Consider the following 27774-nt stretch of genomic DNA (forward strand, 5'->3'; position numbering starts at 1 on the left):
TTTTGGTTTGCATTTACTGGAGAGTGATGAAGCTTACGTATCTTCTTCTCTTTCGTGTAGTCGTGCTTCACAAAAGTCATCTCATTTATGGGCTGTATTGCACCTTTTCTCTTTCGTGGCACATTCCACTTGCATGGTTTGGAGGTGCATGACTCATCAGACTCATCCAGTTTTTCCCTTACTTTACAATAGTTTTCTAAAGCAAAAAGTGTTGATGCAACATGGTTACATCTCCCATCTATGCCAGCAGGGCATTTGCAGTGGGCTCTTAGCATCTTTCCAAGTGAACTAATAACTAAGTAGCATGTATAAACTTTGTCCTTTTTCATAGATGGGAGGACTTGGCTTTTGATGTAGTGCTTGCCATTTTGTTGTAGGTGGCCTATGTACAGGACATGACCAGATTTAAAAAAGTTGAATCCTTTAACAAGTGGCTTAGCAGTGGAGAGCTGCTTTTTACATTCTACACCTTCGATCATAAATCTCCACACAGTTCCAAATGATATTTTTGGTAGTGCCTTTATATCTGGTTGGAATCCTTCTTTTGGGAATGAATCCTTTACTTCAGGCTCTTGATTCTCAAGTACGCCAAGTTGAGCTTTTTTCCGTAACAAATTGACGCCGCCATCCGGATCACGCAAGTATTTAACATCAAATCCATGCTTGATGTAGTCGTGTACTCTATAAGTCAAAATTAGAGCACTCATAAGTACGAGAGGACTTTATTAAATTCGAAAATTTCGATTATATTAAATTTTTACTCTTAGGAAATTTTAATAATAATTCTGAAAAGGCATATAATTACAAATAAAGTTGTTATAAATAAAAATAACTTATTGCGTGTAAAGGTTCTTAGTTTAAAAGTTGCCAGCTTCGATACGAACCTTGACACTAAAGCTTTCTTTGTTCCCGTCGTTTTTGCACCTCTGCAAAGCAGCCACCTCTTCAACTGGACAATGCTACATTTTTCAACAGAATCCCTTGGAAGTTTTGCCCCAGGAATATCTTCCTGAGTTAGTTTAACAGTTAGTTTGGCTTTGCTCTCGCTTTCAGCCATATTGATTTGGAAAATCTGTCCCTTCAAACAATCCATAGATGCTTTGCGGTCCCAATTCGGACCCAATCCCCAACTCGTTTAGAACATGGGGAATACTGAACGGGAATCTTTTAACAATTGATGGTGGGTAGAGTTTCTCTTTTTGGGGCTTTGTGACACAAAAGGGTCTGAGATCTCTCTTTATTTTCAATACGTGTTTTTACGGCACACCGTTTGACCGGGTGAGAATATCAGTGATAAACACATAAGTCTTGAAAGATTTACGTTTCAAGAAACATTCCTCATGCTAGGGCGATTTGATTTGATACATGAACGTCAGACAGAAAGATGCCTCGAAGAAACAATTTTTGATTAAGTCAATTGCTGTTTCACTGAGAATTGATAACTTTGACATTTACCTTTTTTATAACTTTCCTGTATTAATCTTACTGTAGTCGATTTACTTTTAATTAGAAATTACTACCATAGATGAATTGAAACTGATTCATTGATTTTTTTTCCATTTTTCTATTTATATCAATTTTAAAACGAAATGAGGAGCTAGTCCACAGTATGTCGCTCGCAGTTCATCTTGGGCAATGAAGAGAACTCAGTTTAGTGTTCTGGTAAACTGACTTTGTTTGCACTTCATACGTACAATATCTCTTCAACTCTTTGCTGTCAGCTAAACTGCTAGGTATGTTAATGATTATTTTGTAAAGCATTCCTCACTAAAACCATCAATATTAGCCTTTCGGAAATTCTGCAAATCATTGATTTTGTGGTGAAGAACGAGTTCGCAGAGGTCCATATATCTATTAATTTCGCTCCAGATTACGCCGTTAACTTTGAGAGTAACAATTTCCTAGTTAAGCAAAACAATAAATTCTACACTTATCCACAATTGTTCGATCTTATGAAAAAATATTAGTGGAGGCTGCCTTTCGGCAGGAAGTCCAAGTATCTATTCATTCCGTTCAGGATTACGCCATGAAAAATTAATGTATCTCTTTTATTCGCATATTTTTAGTATTGCCATGGGCATCGTACAATATCTTCATGTGGTGCTGTTTGTATTGAACTTCACTCTCCACACTGTGGCACAGACAGCAGTAAATTGTCAAAACTTCAAGTTTGTTATCGATGAAAATGTCTCCTACAACCACGTTTTTGAGGGTCACGTATTTCGAAGATTGACAGTCTGTGGCGCCGCTCAGTGTCACGTGAAGTGTAAAGATGACTGCTTGTGTGTCTCCATGAATTATTTTCCACAGTCTCGTGAAAATAACTGTGAGCTTAATGATGCTAACAAAGACATGGAGCCAGCGGCAATGAAATGGAGGAAAGGAGGGAATTATTATGATTTAGTGAGAAATTTCACCGTAAAGGTTAGATAAAATTGTTTATATATAACTTTCTTCCCCGGCACATGAATTGGTTAAGTAACAGCTCAGACGTTTATCCTTTCACTCATCCTTCCTTCATGCAGATTGCTCAGGTGCGTGCGTTAACTAAATTCAATGGGCTTCCATAATAAAAGGCATCGAAAGAACAGTAAGCTAATGAAATGCTAAATTTTGTTGTAGGGTGGACGCGAAGACATCTCAGGAAAGCATCGCTGCATCAACAGATGCTGCAGACCCAATCCTTGTCTCAATGAAGGGGTATGTCAGGAGATATGTGACACTCACGGCGTCCGATTTTCATGTGGCTGTCCTGACAAATATACTGGTCAGCGGTGTGAGAGGACAAAGCCGACGAGTTGTGAGGACATCGCTAAGTACGGTGCCTCGAAATCAGGAGAATACGACATCTTTGATTCAAAAAATGATCCGTTTTCTGTTTACTGTGACTTGCAGTCTGAACCAAGTTTTGTATGGACACTGATACAGTCGTTTTCCTTGGCTAAAAAAGGTACCTTTGAGGATAAACCATTTGGCGTAAATTTTGAGATTAATAATGACAAAAAAAAAAGCGGATTGGAACGGGTACCGACTATCATTATCAGAGATGCAGTCTCTTGCTGATCATTCCACACATCTGAGAGCAACTTGTAACTTTTCTACAGATGGTCTGCAGTATACGGACTACGCACGCGCAAAACTGGCAGGTCATGACATCTTTGGTAACTGGACCACCTGTCAGATGTATGAATATGTTAACATCCGAGGAATCAATTGTTCTAATTGCACCGCCCTGACAAGACAGAAATCAAATACGTCTTGGACCATAAGGAGTTACAAAAGCAAAGAAAAAGGATGTGATTTTGATGGAACGCCAGGTGGAATCAACGCGGAATACAATTTCGGAGAGTATGAGGACGGAAAAATGAATCCCACTCACCGCTGCACGTCATCAAATGCTTCTACAACCCAACACTGGTTTGGAGCTAAATATGACGTGTAACTTTCTGTGGATTAATTTTTTTTTTTTTTTTTTCAGAAAAGGCAAACTGGCCCACGACGTACAAGGACCCATTGAAACAACGCTAAGAACAAACAATGACATCTTGCAACCGGCTACAAGTGGAGTCCACTTAGAGTTGAGCTTGAACTAAAAGTCTCTAATAATAATTCAGATATTTACACTGGCTCTTTATCACTGAAGAATGAAGATACACGAGAGCAATGTTATCTGCAACCTTAGACATGTTGTGTCCATGTTAAAAACTATGAAGTTTTCGTTTTAAGGCAGTCTTTTAGAACGTACTTTAATTTCTACTTAACTTTCATTTTTTCATCTGATATTTCTTTGATGATACATATAAATTCGAAAAGTCAAAAGCTCGATGAAATTTTCCTTTCTCGTATCCATCTTTGAAAACCTTCTTTAAACGCGCCATTAGTTTATTTATCCAAATTATTTTCGGGCAACCGACTAATGCTAAGTTTAAATAATCGTGTTAGGATCCAGAGATATTTTAAAATAGTGTACAGGGAAACCAAAGCGATGTGCCATGAATTTTGAAAGTCTTTTAACGTGATCACGAGTATATAAGTGGTAACTATGAATATAAAGCTTTGTTTATTTTAAAATTTTAGGGACTCGGTTAAAACTGCGATGCGACGTCAACAAAGTAGATATAACAGTTCTATTTCATTCTTTGAGAAAACTGTTACAACTCGTTGGTGACCTGTGTATCCAAAACGACTTCAAAAGTGATGAAAATCTGGATGGACTGGCGCTGAAGGGATTATTATTATTATTGTATTCAATTTTACAGTCATCGCGGAGTTTCTTGGTATAGGTAACACAACATGATTTTGAGTGCAACGTGGTGTTAATAAACGCGAGTAAATTTCAAAAGGTAACAAAAGCTGAAGCGATGAAAGGAATTTTGAAAGTTTTCAACTTAATCATGAAAGATGTTCTCGTCGCAAGTATGCCTGGGATTATTGGTACCCTCTCAATGAATTTTATGCTGCACGACCCTTTTTTCAACAGATGGGTGTGTCAGGAGATTTGCGATACGCTCAGGATAAAGTGAACCTTTTCCGAAAAGTGCATAATTCAGCGGTGTGTGACATCTGTAAAACGGCATCCGTACCTCGGCAAGGCTATATTATTTTTTAATTCGTCCTATCAAACGAATTTTCTTTACTTATTATTGAAAATAAGTGTCAGCTTCGTTATTTTAATTTGAGTTTAGGTTTACGGAGAACTCTTCATCAAAATCGAATTTGCTAAGTGCAGCAAGAAAGTTAGTATCTTTCTTAAGTGGGTAATATGTAAATAAAGCTTTGCTTGTTCTTGTTCGATATAAAACCGTAAGGAGACCTAGTGTAGTATAGACCATAGTCAAGTTTATTGTACCTATTGTATAAAGTCAGAAGGTTTTAACGTCTCTCAAAGGGCGTATTTCAAATTTAGTCCATGTTTACGAGACAACCATCAAGATAGTGTTTTTTGAAAGCTCTGATCGGCAATTGAAATCAAAATCTGTTTCAGGAGAAAATTTTAATGGACAATGCTACAACAAAAACTTGGTTCATAAACAACTATTTGACGAGACTGAAAAGTGTATCAGGATCAGCCAGACACGGCAAAGTGCGAAAAGTTAAGTCATATTTGATATTCAAACTTTATCATAGCATTTCCGCTCTATCACCGATATTTGATATTCTAAGTAGAAATAAAATTGCATTGTCATCGCTGAGCTGGTTTGAACTTTTGCTGGACCCAAAGTATTGTTTTTAGGGGGTTTTATTCGGTAGCCCATATCTACAAAAACAACAAACACTTTTCCAAATACAATACAGTATTATCGAAACATACGGTAGCCCACTAGTGCTACTGCTGCACACTGGAAAACAAACACCTTCCTGAATAAAAACTTGCTTCCTCTGTGAAATTGTTTATATTTTCCATGCAAGTGTAAGCCTGTTGCATCGAAATGCCCTCCTCCGTAGAAATGAGCCTTCTCCTTAGAAATGGGCCTTCTCCGTAGAAATCAGCTTTTTTCGTAGAAATCAGCTTCCTCAGTACAAATCAGCCTTATCCATACAAATCAGCCTCCTTCGTAGAAATCAGCCTCCTCTGCACAAATCAGCCTTCTTCATAGAAACGAGTAGATATCAAGGAACTGGTAACAGATAGACAGACAGCCTGGGTCCTAGGTTACCTTTTCCGCCATTTTGATAACGGCGAACTTTTGCAGCTCCTATGGCGAAAATCTGGGCCAGTATTCCACGCCGAATTATTGCCCCAAATGTGGCACGAAATAGCAAGAAGGTTAGTGATCGTTTCTTTTTTTTAGCTTTGTTTGAAATGTTCCTGCATATTTTATGTAAAGCCTGATAAACGATGACCGAGTAGGCCACTAGCCTGCTCCAAGCAAGAGGCATTAAAACTACATATTTCAGGTATTACATTTCAGTGTAGCTTGGTTTGAGTGTTGTCCCAGAAAAGCCCTTATGGAAAGTACAGGGGTCAATAAATATTGTTTTGTCAGTAGTGTGTTGTTGAGGCCTTGAATCGTTGCTTAATTGTTACAGTATTAATATAATTAAAGGGAAACACCAATAAACATAATCCGGGCGCACAACACCTCAAAATGTTAGTTGTGATGTTTGAAAATTGGCAATACCAAGAAACCCTAGGGTACTTGTGTTACCAACAAGCTTGGAAGTTGCTATTGCCTCATTTTACAAAACAATTTTGAAATTCCTTAATTTTCTCTTTCACAATTCAATGTGTTAGAGAGTGTGGTAATAGAATAGTATTTCCATTTGGGTTATGATCACAAAACAATCACAGATCTGCTACAGGTCTACCATAGTATCACCATGAGTGTTTGCACCCTTAAAAGAAGACTTCAGAACTATAATCTTGTGAAAAGGAAAATCAATGCTGATGAAGACTTAGTTTGGAACATCATTAGAAGTGAAGTGCAAAGACCAGGGCAGCTTACAGGTTACAGGTGGCATATACTTTGACTCAAACACCATGTACATGCTCCAAGGAGGCTTGTTGCTCATGTTCTCTATGAACTAGATCCCAATGCCAGTAAAGCATGGATGAGAAACAACCTACACCATAGGATATATCACTCACATGGACCTAACCAATATTAGCATACTGATGGTGAGATATTAGTTTTTTAAAAACAAGCATATAATTTATTTCTGTTTAATCCATTTTATAATGGCAGGCCCTGTTTATCTTTGTACTTTTATTTTTTAAGGCATCATCAAATGATTTATGCTCACCAGGCTACTTTAAATTTCTGAAATTTTTATCCAAAAATTTATACATAAAAAGGCATTCACATCTGGACACTGTTTTACATTATTGCTGAAGGTTAGTTTTTAACCAAATGCCCCTCTGTGTGTATGTGTTTTATGTGCTGGGATAAAATGTAAGAAACAGATTTTATTCTAATACTTATTTCTAAATTTCAGGTTATGATAAATTGAAACCATTAATTTTTCCCATTCATGCAGCTGTAGATGGTTACAGCAGGAAAGTTACATGGCTTAAAACTTGCCAATCTAATAACTTACCCTCTGTTCCAGCATGTATTTAAAATGTGTGCAAGAACACAAAGGATGTCTGTTGTTGGTTTGCTCTGACTATGGAACTGAAAATGGCATTATCGCTGGGATGCAGTGCTTCCTTCATTCTGACAATGCACCATTCTTTGGGGAGCTTGCTCACAGGTATGGAAGTCCCACTAGAAATCAGAGAGTGGAAAACTGGCAGTCTCATTTCAGGAAGTCAATGGCAAGTTGGTGGATCAACTTTTTTTAAAGATTTGGTTGACAGTGGAAAAGTGGATCTTGAAAAAGAAATACATAGTAAATGTCTATGGTTTTTTTTCAGTGGTGTCCTGGAAAGTGCTTTAAATGACATGAGGAAATACTGGAATACACACTATATAAGGCAGTCATGCCACAAAACAGTTGCAGGAGTTCCTGATACTTTGTACTTCTTGCCAGAAAACTCTGGTGGGACTGATTGTCTCATTCTTTTCCCACAAGAGGAAATTGATGATATGAAGTTGGAATGTCAGGATGCAGAGGATGAGAATGTACCTCAGGAGTATTTTGAATATTTAATGAAGACTGAGGGTATCCAGTATCCTACAACATATGATGAGGCTCTCATTCTGTTTTCATATTTAACAAGAGTTGCAGATGTTTAACTTTCCATCTAGTCAATTTTAATACTGCATTCAGCATTGCTTTCTCAAAACATTAACTGTACAAGAAATGTGTTTAATGGGAAAAGTTAGCATGATACTTTCTGAATTATAAAAACATCTACCATGCTATCTAATACATGTATGTTTGCTCATCAATAAGGCAAATCTCAGATAAACTGGTACAAAGTGTACAATCAATTTCAAGCCCCAAATAAGGTTCATAAATGCAAAAACATTTTGGTTGCAACTTTCAGTAAAGAAATTACATTATTGCTAATAACATTTCACATTGTTTTTGGTTTCTAGCTTAGAAATTGGAAAATTAAAAATTGTTTTAATTTTAGGTTTTTATGCACTACTCAACTAGCATGTAGTTTGTCTTATACTTAGTTATGGAAATGTTTAATTACATGTAAGGTCCAACTTGAGGGATGACCATAAATGATGAGTTAAACATCACTCAAAGATAAAAATCTTTCTACTCTTAACCCTTTAACTCCTAGAAGTGACTAACATGTAATTTCTCCATTTGATATCCCTACATTCTCTAGCAAACAGTTAATGAGAAATTACTCAAAATTATCAGGAGGAAGTTTTAATCTTGATCTTACACCAAATTCTCATAACTAAATTGCAAGGAATTGTTTGGCAACAAGAGAAGAGAATTAACAATCAGATCTTGGGAGGTAAAGGGCTAATGTAATATACCATTACTGGTATGTTTTAACAGTCTTATAGGGTTAACAACTGGTCATTTGATGCTAGAAAACAAACTCTAAACTTCAAGGACTGCATGACTTCATTTTGTTGTTACAATAAACCATGATTGTACATAAGTACATGTAGCTATGTATTGTAACTACACTGGAACTTAAATTTTAGAAAAGCTAAACCCACAACTCTCAATGAGGACAGATGACATAGATTCACAAAAGGCATCATATGTGTCATAATGAAGTGGAAAGGTTATACTGGGGCCACAAGTAGGAGCTGTTGGTCAGCATGGACAATTGGCACTACAGAAATACTTTAATTTTACAGTAATCTTATTTGGCAAACCCAAAGGTGGAACTTGTTGTAAGCCACTGATAAATTTCAGCATGTGACTTACAGTGGCTGAGTCATTTTCACCTGTACAAATGAAAATTGCAAACATTTCAGAAGGGAACCTCAACACTTGTACATGGTTTAGTAATTTGGAGATGTATCTATTTCTTAAGAGCCACTAAATTGCTTGAAGTTCAAGAAAATGGCAGGAAAATACTTCAAATCATCTGAGATTGAACATAAGAATTATTTAATTTTGGAATACATAGCATAAATATTTAACAAAGAGAGCTTATTACAAGTTTGTTGCAGGCAAATGATAGAGAGAACCATACAACTAAAGTTTGCATTGGCAAATAAACAAAACCAGATTTTTCAAGCAATGTTTATATTCAGTAATTAATTGTATAATCCAATGGTAATATTTGGCACACAGGTCGTCAAAAAGTGTTTTGCCACCTTAAAAAATAAGTTTATTTCAAGAGCATTCACTCACTTCCTGTTTCACTGCAACCATTAATAAGTCATGGAAGTATTTAAAGGTGTTGATTTCTTTTATTTCTGCACATTGGTACCATCCTCACCAAACTCAGCCACCACACTATCAAGGATGAGATCCCTTGTTGGCTCAAAGCTTATTCTGCCCTCCACAAAAAGAGGCTGTACAACATCCTTATTGCTTCGTACTTCCTCAAGGAGGCAAAATGACTCCAAGCTCATCCTTGGTTGATCTCACATTGGGATGATTGTCTGAAATTCTGTCGTGGCATTGGGTCTAGAAAATGAAAAATTTGCTTCTTAAGTTATCAAAAAGACAAGCTCTTGCATTAAGTTATCTTTTATTAGCTATTTTGTACAAATTATGCTGTAATAAATTGAAGATCTCTGCTTCAATTAATAGACCTAAAATGAGATAAATTTTGCAACATAGAGATGTTGAAATCTGTATCTTAAAGCCTGGAAGGAAGGAAGACCTTGACCATACCAAATGACATAAACCATACAATTTGTTGCTGTTACAAAAACTATGATTTCAAAACAACCAGTTTTAAAAAAGAAATTATCACCTGACGTTATTATCTAATTTAGCTTTCTCTGTCAAATATATTGACGTTAACTAAAATCCTAGCCAAGATATAGTCAGAGTCACAATAACTACCTTGATATTGATTCCTTGGAACTCATTGTTTCCTTTGATGGCCCACCTCTGTAGCCTACAAATGATAGAATGTCCAGGATGTCATCTTTCATAAGAACTTGCCTCAATTCTTCATCGGTGCTACAGCTCCTTACCTAAAATATAATTAATAAAGCAGAACACTAGAATATTTTAAATAAATTCTTATAGGATAGGCCGAGTGAAAAGGAGACTTTTTTATCCTCATAATTTACATAGTGACTGATTGTTCTTACCTCTTCAATAGCTCCTTTGTATTTCTCATTACACGCTTTTGGAATCCAGTCGTCAATAGATACACTATCAATGCCATCTACATGTACTACATAGCCAAAAGCCCCTTTTGACAGGAAGCATGGAGCAGGACCACCTTGGACAACAGAGGCTGCCATTAACTCTCCAGCTACTGTAAACTCATTATTAGCCAATGCTGCCATGCTGTTAACTGGCATTCCATTTGGAAATAGGTGCTGCTGGATGTGTTTGAGTACTTCTGTTCAATAGAAAAAAATTAAAGTTGTGAAAAGGACTCACTGTAATACTTCCTATACATTGTATGCATAACATGGAAACAAATAAGTGTGCTTCCCAAATTATCCCTTGCTTTAAAAAAGTACTATTAACATAATTTTTATTATCTAGAAGTTAAATCAATAAAGTTCATCTGTTAAGCAGACTGGATTGGCTATTAAGGGCATTATTGGCTATTAAGGGCAACCACAAATTCTATACTAGAGTTAGTTATGTGTACAAACTGTCTATCTAATAACAAACCTATGAAAAATTCACGAAGTGGCCCTCCATCTTCAATAGCTGGTTCTCCACTAAAGGTCACCTTAAGTGGTTGTCTTGAATTGAATCATTTCTTTTTCCTTTCTTTGATGTAATCCTGAAACATGCATTTCCTCATTATACTTATGGTCTTCTTACCAGAATCCAAGTTTTGTGGGAGTGTTTTCACTACTTCTTTAAGCCACAACTTATTGCCTTCATGCTCACTACCTTCAGATGCAGGCTTATCTCAAGATGTTTCTTCTGACTCCAGGTATTCTTCTATTTGGCCATCCTTGTAAAGCTCTCCTACAGGGTCAGTCCAAGAGTCTGCACAGAGGTCAGCATGCATTTCAATTTCCTCCAGAGGAAATACCCTAGAGCAGGTTGGACAGGTACTGTTTCCTCTGGCAGGGTGGGAAGCCTTTGCATCAACATCATTACTGGTAGTACCATAAGTGGGCTTTTGTGAGACACCTCTTTCCTGTGACTCTTCCACTGTAATGCCCGTATTAGTAAGAAATGATGGTCCTGGCTCACTGACTCAGAATCAGAAGCTGCATTAAGATTATCCATGTCTCTTGTACTACTCAATCAGAAGTACAACTTGGAAAAAGGTTTTCCAAGTTCTTCCTTGTACCAGTTAAGTATAAAAGGCTTTGCACTTCCAGGAAGGGTGTCTACAACAGTTTGGTCTAGATAGAGCAGGAAGTAATTTTCCAGTGAGTTAAACTGCTTGAAATATCTTCTGTGTTTTGCAGTTGCTGCTTTGAGAAGTTCTCCAGCAGTGACATTAGTGGGAACCATCAGCGGAAGAGTCCTGCCCTTTACCTTTTTCAAATGGCCATCTGCTTCCTCCATAACTCCTACTTGAATTTTTACCTCTTCAACTACTTTCAGTTTCTTAGCTTTTATCTTTTTGGCTCTCTCATCTTCATGAAATGACAACCTTGAATTTGAATTTGACTTCCGTGCACTTGTATCAGGAGGTGTTGTTACTGTTTCTCCTATAAAAATATGATATTAAAAGCTAATTAACTATTTAAAAAGCTGTCTCATCTACTAAGAGGTAATTCCACTGAAAAGAAAATTTTATATATACCTTGAAGCAATTTCAACAGGGCATGATGGACAATAAACAAGTTCAAAATAACAGGCAATAGTAAACCTTTTCATTTTCTATCTCAGATCATGTCATGCTCCCTGGCAAAATTTTCCTTTCTCTTTCTGTGTTCAGTAGTGATCTGCATCACTACTGAAACTAAATATTTGTCATGGAAAACCTTGATTGTAAGGCCTCAGATACACAATTTGGGGTTTTCCTTCTGTATTATTCAACTTCAGTACAAACTGTTAAGTTTTGCTAAATAAAAGTTAGGTCAAGCTTTGTCAAGAAACACACATAATGGTAATGATCTAGTATAGGATCCCACTTAATATTCATAATGAAGATAAGAGTATGTTAAACTGGAATAATGTAAGCTTAGGCTTCTGAAAAAAATATTGAAAAAGGATATAGCTTTTGACATTCTGCAATGAGTATAGTGTCCAAATAAAAGCTAATTTAATTTCCCCTCTCGTATAATTTCCTCTTCCTCCTTTTCTTGTTCTTAAGGCCCAAAAAATCCAGGGGCATAAATAGCTTAGAGTGACTAAGTATCTTACCTAACACCCTAAGTGTCAGGCTCGGTCTCAGTTTCACTGTCCAATATAAATTCGTCTTCCGATTCTTCTAGGCACAGGTACAAAGTAATTCTGTTTTAAGGTTTACCTAAATCTTTCTCTTAGTTTCGTAGAGTGAACTCTTTTTCTCGCTGACCTGGAAGATTCATGGCCAGTTGTCTATCTGGGTAAACCAGTTTCCGGCCCTTCTTCGAGTCAAATGCCTGGTCATGAGCCTGGCGTTTCACTAAGGCCTCTGCAAAGACTTCTGCATATCCAGAATCCTTTCTTACTTCCAAGGGCGATGTCTTGCCACGGTTCGGAGTTCTCACATCTGGGCCAATAAATCACATCAGGCCCATATTGATTAGCGCGAAGGGATCCTCTTCTTTCTTCTTCTGCCCTCTTCTCTTGGAGCCACTTGATCGAAAATGAGTCGACCTTTCTTCGCTTCTCTTTGCAGCATAGTTTTTGAAGCTCGCGCATTTTGTTGCACCTTCATCTGTTACATTTGCACTAGAGTCGTTTTCTACCTTTTGTCAACAAAAAGGGCAAAATTTTGAAAAAGATTTCAAACCAGCTCTACAGCTAGCACAAAACATGTTTTCCAAGCAAAATGGCAAACAAAAATGGCGGGAAAGTGCAAAGCATGTCAGCGGTTGAGCAATGATGGGTTTATATTCTGTATAACATTGACATCCTGCAATACGTAATCGGGAAAATTTTGTGTCGTGTTTTGCAAATATTGTGTTGTGTTTTGGGAGATTTGCGTTGTGTTTTGCAAATACTGAGTTGTGTTTCGATGTATTGTGTTGTGTTTTGATAATACCGTGTCGTGTTCCGATGACGTTGTGTTGTGCTTCGATAATACCGTGTTGTGTTCCGATGACGTTGTGTTGTGCTTCGATAATACTGTTATGTTTCGATATTTGTTTGATGTGTTTGCAGATATGGGCCACCGTAGTTTTAAATATCATCTAGTTTTATTAATAAGATAATCGCATGTAAACTAATCAGTGGGGCCGAGTGAAATTGAGGATTGATATAGCTTATGTTTTCAGAAGTTGCAGAACTTGACTGAGTCGCTACGAGGGAAGTCTCAGTGCGACTGCGGAGAACACAAGTTATATCAATCCTTCATTTTTCAAAGAAACATGCGATTACTTGCTCATAACAGAGAGAGCGAAAGTTTATTTTATCAAGAAGGCAAAAACGCATACTGTTACGCAATTTCGTGGGAAGCCATTTCAGTGTTCACTATAAAAGTCACGAAAAAGCTGAATGAAATTTTGTTTTTGTATAAAAACACTAAAGCAGTGAATTCATCAATGAAATTCTAATACTTTTAGACAAAGTAAAACCTTATTTAATATTTTTAATTTCAATAAATTTTTCCCGGGGCAATCACCAAAAGTAATGAAAAATGCCCTCTGTTAGCAATATGAAAGTGACAGATGATGCGACATTTCTTGTTAGGCAATTTTGATCTGCGTGGTTCAGATGAGGTAGACTACATTGGCTTTTTGGCTCATCGATGAATATTAAAAAACTTTTCTGCTGTTGAAGAATGTGTGCGGGACAGTCATATGGATTCAGATCAGCGCGAGAATTTTCTTTCATAAAGAAATGTCACGTGAAACTAAAATTTTTCTCTTGCTTGCGAAATGCAAAAAGCCCTAACTAAGGAGTCAATTAATTGTCTTTGATGTGGGGCTCATATAATTGGCTTTAACTCATGCACTTGTTTTCAACATGCAACTGTTTTCAAATGTTAAGCTAAAAAAAATACCTCTGAAAATGATCAACGCGACTAGATCAGGTTGCTGAGCCATATTCTATGACAATTTCTATATTTTATCGGCAGCAAATATTGAAAAAAATGAACGCTTTTGTCTTAAACTGGGTCACGGTTTTAAAAACTTCACGGCAATGTCTTCATCCATTTTTCTCTGCCTCCTCATGAGTTAATCACTATGAAGGATTGGAACTGTTAGAGCACTAATTTCGTTTTTGTGATAGTCGTATTTAGGTTATAGACCCAAATAATTACTCATTCATTTTCAGAAAACGCTACAAGAGATAATATCTCGAAAAAAAGCGAGCTCCGCTTTTAGGCTTGCCTAAATCTATTTATTATCTCGCATCAATCTTTTTTGTTCGTGATCGCTACAGTATCACTATGAGCCTAGTACGCTATCTACAGGAAGTGATGCTTGTGTCTCAACTGAATTTCTCTACTTTGGCGCAAACAGTTGTAAATTTTCAAAACTTCAAGTTTATTGTCAATGAGGATGTCGTTTATAACCACATTCTGTAGGGTCACGGGTTTCAAAGATTGACAGTTGGCAGCGCCACTCAGGCGCGCGCGCTCGAACATTTCACGTCACTAATGAGTGTAATTAGTCTCTATGACGACAAGCAAGTTAGTTGGCTTATTTCTTTTTTGCGAGAATGTTGCGTTTGCCGTATGGTTAACTCAGCGTCCATTATGAAGAAGGAAAAAGTTTTTATCAGTATTCTGTTTTGGTTACTGATTTGTTTCAGCTACAGCGAAGGTAAGGATAGCCTTTATTTTGAATTTGCGCGTGTTCTGCTCGTTCGCGTTCATTTTTCTGGCGCAACAGCCTTTTTTTTTTGCATCAGCGCAATCAAGAGGTTTTCGGTTTGACTGACAAAGAAATTATGATTTGTTGAGAAATTGAAAACAAAAAGCATTTAGACAAAAAGCAAAAGAAATAAGTGCAATAATAAAGAGGAGGAGAGGATAGAGAAAAATGTTTGAATACTGTTACATGCGATGCCATGTAGGGAACGACTGGGAAGTGAAAGGAAACATTTTGCAACACTTGTCGATTATCTTTTAAGTTTCAGGATCTCTCCGACAATTTGACGATGATTATTTACCTCGGGCTCTCAGCCAATCAGACTGTACTTCTCATTTAAATGCGGCAGCATAGTCTTTATAGCTAAAAGCCAGAATACAACACAGTTAAACATAACAGACAAACAAAAACCAAAACAAATCGACGAAGATAACAGTAACCAGAAAATACAAAATTGCATTGACTATGAGAATAATTCTCATAATTAATACAATTTCGTGGGGTCGGAGAATAGGGTTTATCTGATGAGTGAAAAGCACAGTAAATGCTGCAGAAAGTGTAAGAAACAGATGTCATGACATCTTTGGATTCTTTTTTAAGTTTCAGGGTTATCAATAACTCCGGCCCCCAGGCCCCACTCGACCTTCCACGGAAGGCGCATCCTCACATCAGCCACCACCAGAGGGATGCCCCGCACTACTGCAGACGATGCACAGGCCATTAACGATAATATCGAAGATATCAAGTCTATGGAATCGGCAGCGAATAACAATCATGCTAACCGGGAGAAAATTATGATGAGAAGAGCTGCCAATGAAGACATCTTAGAGTACCCCGGTCGTGATAAAAAACTTCCATCAAACTTTAAGTTGAAATCGCTCTTAAAGCGAGCCGTCAAGCGAGGACGAGACATTGCGGCTTCTCAGGGAGCACCTGGTACGAGTAAGATATAGACGATGATCAGTAAGAAACCGAAAAAACAACTTCTGCCGATGAAAGTATATGTGAATCAATCTTTCCAAAATTGCTCCTTCTGCATTTTTTTTTGGGTGAAGAGAGGGATAGAGTGAATTATCTATGCTATGGTAACAGCCAGAGGAATTTTGTAAGAACAACTGAAAAAATTATCCGGTAACTTAAAAGTTCTTTCTATAGCGATAAAGTTACTTCGGGTCTCAGCTCAAATGGCAATCCGACTAACAGAGGAAACTACATCAGGCTCGTGTTTTACTTCAGTTTTGTGCGTGTTTTGCCCGCAAAGTTATCGCATATATTTTTTGCATCAGAACGCTCAGGTTTTAATTTCAAAGTCAATGCAAAAGAAATCTTGTTTTCGATAAATGGCTTTTCTGTAACCCTTCTGGTTTTTCTGGAAACTAAAGCTGATACGCGCAAGATCCTATCGATCATTAATAAGAAACAGGGGATGGGGAAAGGGAGGAGTAAGCTCCCAGATTAAATGAACAGACTGAGGAAAAAAGCTGTTACTTAGTAACTACTTCAGCATTTACTGTGCTTTTCACTTATCAAATCAATCCCTCCACTTCACGAAATTGCACTGACTATGAAAATAATTCTCATAATTAATACAATTTCGTGGGACCGGGGAGGAGGGTTCACCTGATAAGTGAAAAGCACATTAAATGCTGCAGAAAGTGTAAGAAACACATGTCATGACACGTTTGGATTCTCTTTTAAGTTTCAGAGTTATTAATAACTCCGGCCCCCAGGCCTCACTCGACCTTCTACGGAGGGCGCATCCTTCCATCAGCCACCACCAGAAGGACGCCCCGCACTACTACAGACGATGCACAGGCCATTAATGATGATATCGAAGATATCAAGTCTATGGAATCGGCAGCGGATAACAATCATGCTAACCGGGAGGAAATTATGATGAGAAGAGCTGCCAATGAAGACATCTTAGGGTACCCCGGTCGTGATAAAAAACTTCCATCAAACTTTAAGTTGAAATCGCTTTTAAAGCGAGCCGTCAAGCGAGGACGAGACATTGCGGCTTCTCAGGAAGCACCTGGTAAAGGTAAGATATAGTCGATGATTAGTAAGAAACTGGAAAAACAACTTCTGCCAATGAAAGTATAAGTAAATCGATCTTTCCAAAATTGCTCATTGTGCCTTTTATTTGGGTGAAGGGAGGGATAGAATTAATTATCTGTGCTATTGTAACAGTCAAAGGAATTTTGTGAGAAGAACTGAAAAGTGTAAGAAAACATGACGTGTCACCCATGAGCTCTTATTTTTAAATAGTCGTTAAGAAATTACCCGGACACTTAAAAGTTCTTTCTACAGTGATGAAGTTACTTCGGGTCTCAGCTCAAATGGCAATCCGATTAACAGAGGAAACCACATCAGGATCGTGTTTTACTTCAGTTTTGTGTGTGTTCTGCTCGCAAAGTTGTCGCATATATCTTTGCATCGTATCAGAACGCTCAAATTTCAATTTCAAAGTCAATACAAAAGAAATGTTGTTTTCCATAAATGGCTTTTTTGTAACCCTTCTGGCTTTTCGGAAGCTAAAGCGCAAGATCCAATCGATAGTTGATAAGAAAAAGGGGAAGATTAAATGAACAGAGGAAAAAAGCTGTTACTTAGTAACTACTTCAGCATTTACTGTGCTTTTCGCTTATCAGATCAATCCCCCCACTTCACGAAATTGCATTGACTATGAAAATAATTTTCATAATTAATGTAATTTCGTGAAGTGGAGGGATTGATTTGACAAGCGAAATCACAGTAAATGCTGCAGAAAGTTTAAGAAACACATGTCATGACACGTTTGGATTCTCTTTTAAGTTTCAGGGTTATCAATAACTCCGACCCCTAGGCCCCACTCGACCTTCCACGGAAGGCGCATCCTCACATCAGCCACCACCAGAGGGATGCCCCGCACTACTGCAGACGGTGCACAGGCCATTAACAAAAACATCGAAGATATCAAGTCTATGGAATCGGCAGCGAATAACAATCATGCTAACCGGGAGAAAATTATGATGAGAAGAGCTGCCAATGAAGACATCTTAGAGTACCCCGGTCGTGATAAAAAACTTCCATCAAACTTTAAGTTGAAATCGCTCTTAAAGCGAGCCGTCAAGCGAGGACGAGACATTGCGGCTTCTCAGGGAGCACCTGGTACGAGTAAGATATAGACGATGATTAGTAAGAAACTGGAAAAACAACTTCTGCCGATGAAAGTATAAGTGAATCGATCTTTCTAAAATTGCTCATTGTGTGAATTATCTGTGCTATTGTAACAGTCAATGGAATTTTCTTAGAAGAACTGAAAAGTGTAGATAGACATGACGTGTCACCCATGAGCTCTTATTTTTAAATAATCGTTTAAAGAAATTACCCGGTAACTTAAAAGTTCTTTCTACAGTGATGAGTAACTTCGGTTCTCAGCTCAAATGACAATCCGATTAACAGAGGAAACCACATCAGGATCGTGTTTTACTTCAGTTTTGTGCGTGTTCTGCTCGCAAAGTTGTTGCATATATCTTTGCATCACAACGCTCAGGTTTTAATATCAAAGCCAACACAAAAGAAATGTTGTTTTCGATGAATGGCTTTTCTGTAACCGCTCCGGCTTCTCTGGAAACTAAAGCTGATACGCACAAGATCTTACCGATAGTTGATAGGAAACAGGGGATGGGAGTAGGGAGGAGTTATATCCTAGATTAATTGAACAGAGGAAGAAAGCTGTTACTCAGTAACTACTTCAGCATTTATTGTGCTTTTCGCTTATCAGATCAATCCCCCCACTTCATGAAATTGCATTGACTATGAAAATAATTTTCATAATTAATGCAATTTTGTGAAGTGGAGGGATTGATGTGATAAGTGAAAAGCACAGTAAATGCTGCAGAAAGTGTAAGATACACATGTCATGACACCTTTGGATTCTCCTTTAAGTGTCAGGGTTATTAACAACTCCGGCTCCCAGGCCCCACTCGACCTTCCACGGAGGGCGCATCCTCACATCAGCTACGACCAGAGGGTGGCCTCGCACTACTGCAGACGATGCACAGGCCATTAACGATAATATCGAAGATATCAAGTCTATGGAATCGGCAGCGAATAACAATCATGCTAACCGGGAGAAAATTATGACGAGAAGAGCTGCCAATGAAAACGTCTTAAAGCACCGTGGTAGTGATAAAAAACTTCCATCAAACTTTGAGTTGAAATCGCTCTTAAAGCAAGCCGTCAAGCGTGGACGAGATTTTGCGGCTTCTCAGGAAGCACCTGGTACAGGTAAGATAAAATCGATGATTAGTAAGAAACTGGAAATACAACTTCTGCAGATGAAAGTATGAGTGAATCGATCTTTTCAAAATTGCACATTGTGCCTTTTGTTTGGATAAAGAGAGGGATAGAGTGAATTATCTGTGCTATTGTAACAGTCAAAGGAATTTTGTAAGAAAAACTGAAAAGTTTAAGAAAACATGAAGTGTCACCCATGAGCTCTTATTTTTAGACTGAAGTTAAATAATCGTAGGGAAATTATTGGCCAACTTAAAAGTTCTTTCTACGGTGATGAAGTAACTTCGGGTCTCAGCTCAAATAGCAATCAGATTAAAAGAGGAAACCACATCATAATCGTGTTTTACTTCATTTTTGTGCGTGTTCTGCTCGCAAAGTTGTCGCATATATCTCTGCATCAGAACACTCAGGTTTTAATTTCAAAGTCAATACAAAAGAAATTTTGTTTCCGATGAATGGCTTTGTTGTAACTGCTCCGGCTTCTCTGGAAGCTAAAGCCGATAAGATCTTACCGATAATTAATAAGAAACAGGGAAACCAGCCTCAATGCAAATGAAAGGGCACCGACCTTACAGGATGTTCTTTGCAACGTTTTCCATTGTTTCTTTTTTTTGGGGGGGGGGGGGAGGTAAGGGGGTGGGTATAGGGAGGAATAAGATCCTAGATTAAATGGACAGAGGAAGAAAGTTGTTACTCAGTAATGCAGCTTGGGGTATTCATCTGATAAGTGAAAAGCACTGTACATGCTGCAGTTGGTTCGTCGACACTTGGTGTCGATGACACCGAGATCCGTTGCTCTTCCATTCGAAGGTGACTCGGGCCAATCTCAGGACAGGTTCTATTCAAAGAGTTGGTCCAATCACATGACAGGTTTGGTTTTAGAGAATTGACTTCAATCTTGACATCGACTTAGACTAAGCAGTCAGAGATCACTTTAAGTTCAGGTTCATCTCAACCTAATATCAAATGTTGGTTGTCTAAGTTCAATCCTGATAAATCTTAAATTTCTCGTTCAAATAACAAGATATTCCCAAAGACGGCACCCAAGGGGAAACCAGACAGAAATCGTTTGGTCGAGATAAGAAGGAATCACACCTACCAGATGATTATCCTAAGACAGATGGTAACAAACACAAACTGCGAGGCACATCTACCCTACAAGACACGAAGAAAAACATCAAGCCCACAAATATGGCGTCTGCTGATCCCCGATGGAGGTCAGCCATGGATTATGAACGCAAGTCTCACGATGAAAATAAAAAACCCAAAAGAAAAAAGAAAAAAGAAGGAGAAGTGGAATCGCAATCTGAGACTAAAGATCCTGCGGACGATGGGTCCTCGATCATTGTCGGAGGACTTATAGCAGGAATGTTTCTGTTTATGGCGATTGGGACTGTGTTTTATCGCATTTGGTAAGCAATCTTTTTCATCTGCCACCAATTAGACCACATTACAGTCAAAAATTATAACAAAGAAGATGCTCACTTAAAATATGCTTAAACATTATTTTAAGCCAGTCAATCCAGACTTGTGGTTGGTTTATGTAAAGTCTGTCAGTGAACTGGAATATTCATCTCAGCTTGTTTTCTAGCGCTTTTGAAAGTGATTTTCGGTCGAAACTTTTACAGGAGAAATTGTAGGAAGAGAGCTGGACGAGATCGAGGTGATCTTGAACGAGGTCGGTTATCAGCCTCGAACCAGGCCATCGCGGAGGACGGAGATGAAGATATCATCTTTGAAAGAAAACCTAGAGAAAGGAAAGAGAAAAACAAGAAGGAAGATGAAGGAGGTAAACCGAATGTTAGTCTTAAATGAAAAGGCCGGGAAATTCAGGATGATAAAGAAAGTGAAAAAGACAACGGAAAACAAACAGCAAACAAAAAAATCACACTCTTTACATCAGATGTGGGCAAGATAATTTCATCTTTTTACCATGGGGTTTGTTCGCAGATTATAAGGAAAATGAATAAAACCAAAGCTCATTTTTACCGCCAAATTCGACTTTACTCGCCATGTCAGGAATCTTTTCACAGACAATTTCAAAGAAATAGTTAAGAATTTCTTGAACACAGCCTATGGGTATGTGTTTTCTTTGGTGTACAAACAGCTGAAATCAGAGTGGTAAAGTCAAGTGTAGCGAAGCGATATGAAATGAAGTGAAGTGAACATAAGTGATATGAAGTAAAGCAAAACCAAGCACATCTGAGAAAGTCTCCCATCTAAATTAAATAATATTAACATAGACTTTGCTCAGTGTTTAACTCCTTATTCTTACCACAGAACCCCCAGATAAAGACATAGGATTGAATTTGGAAGTCTCTCCGCCACAATCTCCGCGGCCAAAAGGTATACTTAAAAGTAAGAAAAAAAAAAGAAGTAAAGCAAAGCTCGATAAATTCAATTTTAGATCTAAAACAAACATTAGCAATAAATTCTTGTTTGATTGAAACGACTAGAATTGTCTATTTTTTCCACAGATACTCACGGCCGAGAAGTACGAGTAAATATGGAGCCCTCCGATTCTTCGCAACCGGCCTCGTTATCAACCCTGTCTGCCCCATCACTGGGCTCTTCCATCGGTACGCCGCACTCCACCTCAGCGAGTGGCTGTTCTGTGGAATATATAACCCTCCTCGACACTCGTAAGGATTCTGAACTGAAGCCTGGGATGCCTCAATCCTCTGGATCTTCCTCATCAAGTGATGCAAAGATTACAGCTGAAACAGAAAGAGACCTGGCGGCTTCACCTCAATCGTCCACCATTTCAGGTAAAATAATCTGATCGAAGCTAAATTCCAGAATAATGGATGAATGATGGGCAAGAAACTACAATTTAAAAAGAACCTCATACAATCTCTTTTGTTTTATTTCTACTATTTATGATATAGCGGCCTCTCGCCAACTGAGAAACATCGTTACAATGGAAACAGGTGGCTCTAACTCCTCCTCTGAGTCGTGCAAGACACCAGTAGCTGCCAGCAATGACGTCATCATCACAATGGACGATGACGACGATTGCAAGGTGCCGTTGTTGTCTTCAGAAAATGAGGGCTCATCTGCTGAAATGATCTACTTTAGGAACGATTTGACGACAGAAGGAGATGAGGACGATGATAAAGAGCGGTCAGGTGATTAAAATATAACGAGAACGCTTCATAAAAAGGCGCAGCTTGACCAGTAGAACTTTGAATTTCGAAATCCGAAAGTCTGATGTTTGAATTTTCTTAGGAGACTAAGAGTCTTTTCGTTGTCTTTCGTTCGCAACAAAACATCATACTTTATACTAACCGTATGTCTCCACCTTATCCGACGGATTTAGGCAGTGTCTAAATCCGTCGAATAAAATGGAGGGCTTGGCACACGGAACGGTAAGAACAAAATACGGTAATTAAATTAAGACAGATGCTTTAGCTGGGTGTTACAATGGACTCCCGATAATGAGGTGGTAAGTCGTCTGACGTGAAATAATTCATCTAGGAAAGTCTCTGATTGGTGAACACAAAGCTTCAGAGGATCGCCGATCAATCATACATCTGACGTCAGGTCAAAACTCGGACGGTTTGCATAGAGACCTCAACAAGGATCGGTCCCAGGTCCTGGTCAAGAATAAACAGGCTCTCAACAAAAACAGGGAGAAGAGAAGAGTGATCAAGGAGCGAACAAAGATGACAGTGAAATCCTTGGTGGAGAATGTTTTACTGGCAAAGGTAATCAAATAAACTTTTGGAATGTATCCAAAGTGTGTACCAGATGTATCCAAAATGGTGGTGATATATGAAGCCGCTTTTTTCCTTTCAAAGGGGGGGGGGGGGGTTGGGGGTATCTCTTGAAAGAGTATTCGAAGAAGGGGGGCAGGAACAGTGAAAGTTAGATGAAAGAGAATTACGACAAAAGTTGCAACGAACTCTCGTAATGTCCATTTGCAACCTATGTAGCAGGTGTAATCCTTTTGGCGTTTTCCAACGGGGTTTAGCCAAACACGTGGTGAGCGCGAAGGGTACGGAAAAGGATCCCTAATCTATTCGCACGTTTTCTTTAACTCTTGCGTCTTTTGCAAGTCAGACTTTATTTTTTTCTCCGCTCCCACAACATGAATTAAAACCTTTCTACGTAGTGGCCTGCTAAATTTCCTGTTATTCATGTTTGTTTGTTTTTTGTTTTTTTGTTTTTAGGCAATTATATTGGATGAGGCAGTGGACAAAGGACGTGACTTGAAGTGTATCAAGCGTCGACGCATAATCCGTAAAGGTCTCTCACTGCGATTTCACACTCCTTTATCTGAGGGTGTACCTCTGGCACAGTCAGTCATTCTACCACGACCTGTTGATCCAAGGGAAGAGAAAAGAGATAAGGAAAGACTTAAAGTTATTGAGGAATTGTCAAGGGAACATGTCAACCCTTCATTTGGGGACGTGATCCAGATTGTGGCCTCAATCCTTCGCTCGGTCAAGGTTAGGAGAGAATTGGAAAAACAAAACGATTACAAAAGAAATGTAAGTATTCTGGAAAAACAAAACAGATCGGTGAAAAAATATTTACTCAGAATCGATTTCAATTTATGATGATATTTTCCTGAATCTTAACAAATAGTTGTTTTAAGCAATATTACATTTTCATTTTCACGCCTCTTGGTCCCTACATCAACGCCCAGTTGAATCTCGTGGGTCTTTTTGCAACAATAAAATTTTTATTTAACCCGGTCAATAGAGCCCTAGTTACCGGAATCGTTACTATGGTGATGTTGATGATTACAATGACGATGACAGTGATGGCGAATATTACTAAACAGTCTGACAATCAACTCAAGTTTACCCCGGGCTCCTACAATGCCTTATTGTGGTAATTTCCAAAACCATTTTCCTATTTAGGATTTATTTTGTTATCCTCCTTTATTTTAACTGAAATATCTTTGTTTTACTCAGTTGATTGCCTTCGACGCAGATACCTTTGCTATGAGGAATAAGAAGCCTTCCACTTTTGAAATGGATATACAGTTTGTCCGGAACGTGATCTGTGGTCGGTCTGCACTTGACCATGACGAAAATCCCCAGACGGGATGTGAGTGCTCCTACTGTAAAAAGCAACGGAGTAAAACAAGGGGACCACATTACTCTAATGTACCAAAGTAAGGATGTTTTCCTCTTGAAGTTAGGAATTTTAAGAGGAGAACGAAAGAAATTTGTACTTAGCTTCTTTAGTTGTGAAAGCTATGCCGAAAGGACAATTTAAGGGAAACAAAATTTTTAGGCCACGAAAGGAAAATCAGAAAGAAAGTATAAAAACGGTTTGAGATTACAAAGAGTCATTGAACCGTTCGAGAATTGTGCTCTAAATGTGTTTCTCGGTCACAGTAAAACTTGTTATTTGAGTCAAGGTTATTGGAGTAAAAAATGCTAGTTAGTATAGCTTCCAATTGTCAAAGTAGATCACTGAGGAGGAATAAGAACGGCTAAGCTTCCAGGCTGATTTAAAATGGCAGCGTCTATGGTCTAACTCTCCTTCAGCTAACTCCCTTGAAATTGCATTATCACTTCAGGAACTGTACCACAACTCTTATCAAAACACATCCGTAGGCGAAATCTACTTACAGTTGTGTAGAATGCGTAAACATAGACACAGTTTTTGAAGTTTATCCCTTAGCATTTCGATTTGGTGAAGTTCCATTGTAAATAACTCTAGCATTTGCTTATTCGCGGAATACGTGTTTTATGTTCGTTCTTCTTTTTTTAGGGATATCCCCGCAACGGACGATACCTTCGTAATTAATGGAAAAGTCTACACAGTTTTTGTTCCCAAACAATCTTTTTCCGGTAGTGCAGGCCCTAAAACAAATACTGGGTCAGATAATGCACGAAATTAATAAAGTAACTTATCTCAGTTTCGTATCAGTCTATAAATTTGCATCCTAACGAGAGAAAAATAAGAAAATTCACTTTGTCTAATGCAAAGCGCATGAAAATCTTGACCTCGAAGGCTCAGTCAGTTTTTGCTTGTTATCTTCTTGATTTGCGTTATGTGAACTCGTGCCGGCGAGCATGTTCACATAAATCAATTTTCAATTTCGTTTCGGAAGAAATACAGTATTGCATTGGTTTTACCGTTTTCAAACAATGCTTCTCGTTTTTCGTGCTCTTTTTTTTGACTCAGTACGTTTCATTCAATTGTGAACTCTTGTTTTTATCGTTTTGTAATGTACTGATTTAAACTCATTAAAGTTTGTTACAAACATTGAAGACGAATGATCTTTACAACGGAAAAATTGTGAAATGGTAGCTTGGATTTTTTTTTTGTGTGTGTGCCACTCCCAGTAGTTCATAACGTTTTGTGACATGCAGATGTGAACATTGAAGTCTGGTACAAACATTATTATATCTCTCAGTCAGTAGGCACATATGATTGGTCAAATTAGCGGGCCGTATTTCACTGAACGGATCGCTAAATTCAAGAGTTTGTTTCAAATTGAATGTACCCCTCTATAGGACCGAGAGATATAACAATAATTGCTCTCAAAACTTTCCGCGTACATCCATATCTCGATACAAGACCACTATCATGTAGAGACCAAAATATGTCAACTATTGTGGTCTACTTTCAAATGATAGTAGAATATTAATGTATGACTTGCTACTGAAAAATTCTGCTCGCACATCTTGCTTTTTCCGTATTATTTCCTAATACAGAATGTCACGAAGCTTTGATAGGAGAAACATCACCAAATACGTCAGTATATGATTTAAAATTCGATTTCAAATTTGGAATAAACTTGTGACAGCAGCCAGAAAGCTACAGGGGAACGGCACGCACGCCGGCCGAATCAAGTGTCTCGCCAAAGCATTTCCTGCTGGTACTTGGTGTTCGCGCGTTAAATATATTTAATCACCGCAAAGAGAGAAAAGAAAAGAAAAGAGTAAAACTTGAGAATACTTCTTCTAAATTAACACGAGCTACTCGGTCACTCCAGCAGGTATAACTCACGATGCTGTTCTTGACAAAAATAAACTAACCATATAACATGCTATAATCTCAAATCTTTGATTGCTGATCTAGGCGATGAATTTCGTGAACTTTGGCTATAAATACGCGACTTTGCTAATACTGCGTCCAAATGAATACTGGGATTGGCTAACCCTGTACCAGGTCCCTCAAGGAGCATGTTGATTCGCGCGGCCTCGATCTCTGTTGCTGTTAGATGAGATTTTGAGCCAAAAAATCTTGCAACATTTTTTCTTTCCTTGATGGACTAAGAAGATCATTTAGTTGTATGGGAATGTGAAAATGATCTCAAACATCCCGAAGTGTCAATATTTTAACGAAAACCTTCTATTTCTAATTCGTGGGTTGGTACATAAGTCGACTGTCTTGAAGCCCACAAAATGTTTAGTCTTTTATTGATAAATAGAGATAGCTTATCTGTGTTGAAGTATATCGAAGTATGATGAAATCTCAGTTAAACAGCCGTTGCGATGAACTTTATCAAAAAGTGCTTCATGGAGGCATGTTTCTGTCTGACGTTTATGTATTAAAGAAAATCGCCCAAGTTTGGGGAGTGTTTCTTGAAAAGTAAAACTTTCAAGAGTTTCGGTGTGTGTCCTTTATTTGAAAAAAAAAGCATTTTAAAAAATAAGAGAGATGCCTGAACGTTTTGTGTCACAAGACCAAAAAAGAAAAAATAAAATTTGCTGTACAAAGAACGCTTTAATGTAGCCTTGTTTCGTTTTGATTGCGTCATTATAAAATATCCTTTTTTGGCTAGCCGCACAAAGATTTATTTCAGTTCAGTTTTCTTTACGTCATAGTAGTAGTTTAGTTTTAAGGAGTTGTCCCTGGAGCAAAGAGGAGTCTTTTAGGAGTCTTTCGGAGTTTTTTTTTTACAACTTGGAGTTTTCTCATCCCTAGCCAAGATCAGACGTAAGTCACGATCGTTAGTTGTGTTTTCTGTCGTCAGATTTGTAGTTTAGCTCGTTTCCTTAGCTTAGACAGATCGTGCATTCCTTTTAGTTTTCACCGCAAGTGTTGTAACAAGTCGACTGGCCTGATTACATGATTTAGTCCAATAAACGTGTGTAAGAGTCTGCTGTCCGTCCCGTACTTCACTGTGGTTGACCTGGCGGACCCAATTACGCTGCACCCCGTGTCTGCTGTGCTGGGAACGCGACAGGAATATTCTCTAATAATGATTTGGAATGTGACACGGTTTTATGCTACTCTGGTTTAATTTTCTGGTTTGAATGTAACCGAAATAGTTACCATTCATAGACCCAACGTTTCGACACTCTTGTCAATTGCCTTCATCAGGGGTTATCCAATCGTTGCAACAAAAGGTCCTTTTATACCATCACTAATTAGCTACCTTTTTTTTGACGGGGTGTAAATAGGCGTCAGGAAGTAAGCCGCCATCATCACGACTTAAAGGAGCGTGGGCGGAGTTCAGATGCCAGGCTTCCAAACAAAGGCGCTGGTGGTAACGCCGATTAGTGGTGATAATTTTAGAATTATCCCGCCCAACTGTATGGTTAGTCAGGCAATTGTGCTCCGATAAAGCTGAATTTTCGTT

General features: G+C 38.2%; 3 protein-coding genes and 2 pseudogenes across 10 annotated transcripts in view; 3 read left to right on the plus strand and 2 right to left on the minus strand.

Annotated features, from left to right (window-relative positions):
• The window catches only part of LOC149042894 (uncharacterized), a 2441-nt gene extending 1329 nt beyond the window's left edge, over window positions 1-1112 (minus strand). The window contains exons 1-2 of the mRNA XM_089212108.1: window positions 885-1112; window positions 1-681 (exon numbers count right to left, since the gene is read on the minus strand). The exon at window positions 1-681 is cut by the window's left edge and continues 1329 nt beyond it. Of these exons, the coding sequence (XP_089068234.1) occupies window positions 1-681; window positions 885-1093 (890 nt within the window). The 5' untranslated portion in view covers window positions 1094-1112. The remainder of the gene's footprint in view (window positions 682-884) is intronic.
• Window positions 1113-1186: 74 nt separating this feature from the next.
• On the plus strand, window positions 1187-5190 carry LOC113669943 (uncharacterized; annotated as a pseudogene). Its single transcript, XR_016188380.1, has 3 exons — window positions 1187-1662; window positions 2067-2424; window positions 2623-5190. The product of XR_016188380.1 is annotated as an uncharacterized LOC113669943 (transcript).
• Window positions 5191-5669: 479 nt separating this feature from the next.
• LOC149042895 (uncharacterized) lies at window positions 5670-9107 on the plus strand. 7 transcript variants are annotated; one of them, XM_089213188.1, is made up of 4 exons: window positions 5670-5767; window positions 6937-6971; window positions 7006-7194; window positions 7358-9107. In XM_089213188.1, exons 3-4 carry the CDS (start codon window positions 7052-7054, stop codon window positions 7677-7679), a joined length of 465 nt encoding a protein of 154 aa, XP_089069314.1. In that variant the 5' UTR covers window positions 5670-5767; window positions 6937-6971; window positions 7006-7051; the 3' UTR covers window positions 7680-9107. The 7 variants fall into 7 exon arrangements, with proteins under 7 accessions (XP_089069314.1, XP_089069309.1, XP_089069315.1 ...); XM_089213189.1 differs by having other exon boundaries at window positions 5676-6619; XM_089213190.1 differs by lacking the exon at window positions 6937-6971 and having other exon boundaries at window positions 5676-6619; window positions 7051-7194.
• Window positions 8551-12822, minus strand: LOC149042896 (uncharacterized; annotated as a pseudogene).
• A 1945-nt stretch (window positions 12823-14767) lies between these two features.
• LOC113669939 (uncharacterized) lies at window positions 14768-25453 on the plus strand. The gene is made up of 14 exons (XM_089213191.1): window positions 14768-14891; window positions 15540-15875; window positions 16639-16980; window positions 17754-18089; window positions 18870-19211; window positions 20245-20632; window positions 20849-21009; window positions 21501-21566; window positions 21698-21988; window positions 22109-22348; window positions 22698-22927; window positions 23393-23713; window positions 24143-24345; window positions 24951-25453. The coding sequence occupies exons 1-14, from the start codon at window positions 14804-14806 to the stop codon at window positions 25078-25080; spliced, it is 3474 nt and encodes a 1157-aa protein (XP_089069317.1). The 5' UTR covers window positions 14768-14803; the 3' UTR covers window positions 25081-25453.
• Window positions 25454-27774: the final 2321 nt, after the last annotated feature.

This window comes from Pocillopora damicornis, chromosome 7 (genome assembly GCF_964200805.1).
Source record: "Pocillopora damicornis chromosome 7, jaPocDami1.2, whole genome shotgun sequence".
In the NCBI taxonomy this organism is placed as follows: Eukaryota; Metazoa; Cnidaria; class Anthozoa; order Scleractinia; family Pocilloporidae; genus Pocillopora; species Pocillopora damicornis.

Bases quoted from the DNA above. Each gene is read 5' to 3' on its own strand.
- LOC149042895 (XM_089213183.1), top strand. From the start codon at position 7,110: ATGGAACTGAAAATGGCATTATCGCTGGGATGCAGTGCTTCCTTCATT.
- LOC113669939 (XM_089213191.1), top strand. From the start codon at position 14,804: ATGGTTAACTCAGCGTCCATTATGAAGAAGGAAAAAGTTTTTATCAGT. The intron at 14,892-15,539 runs GTAAGGATAGCC...TTCTTTTTTAAG, and splicing joins TTGTTTCAGCTACAGCGAAG to TTTCAGGGTTATCAATAACT. The intron at 16,981-17,753 runs GTAAGATATAGT...TTCTCTTTTAAG, and splicing joins TCAGGAAGCACCTGGTAAAG to TTTCAGGGTTATCAATAACT.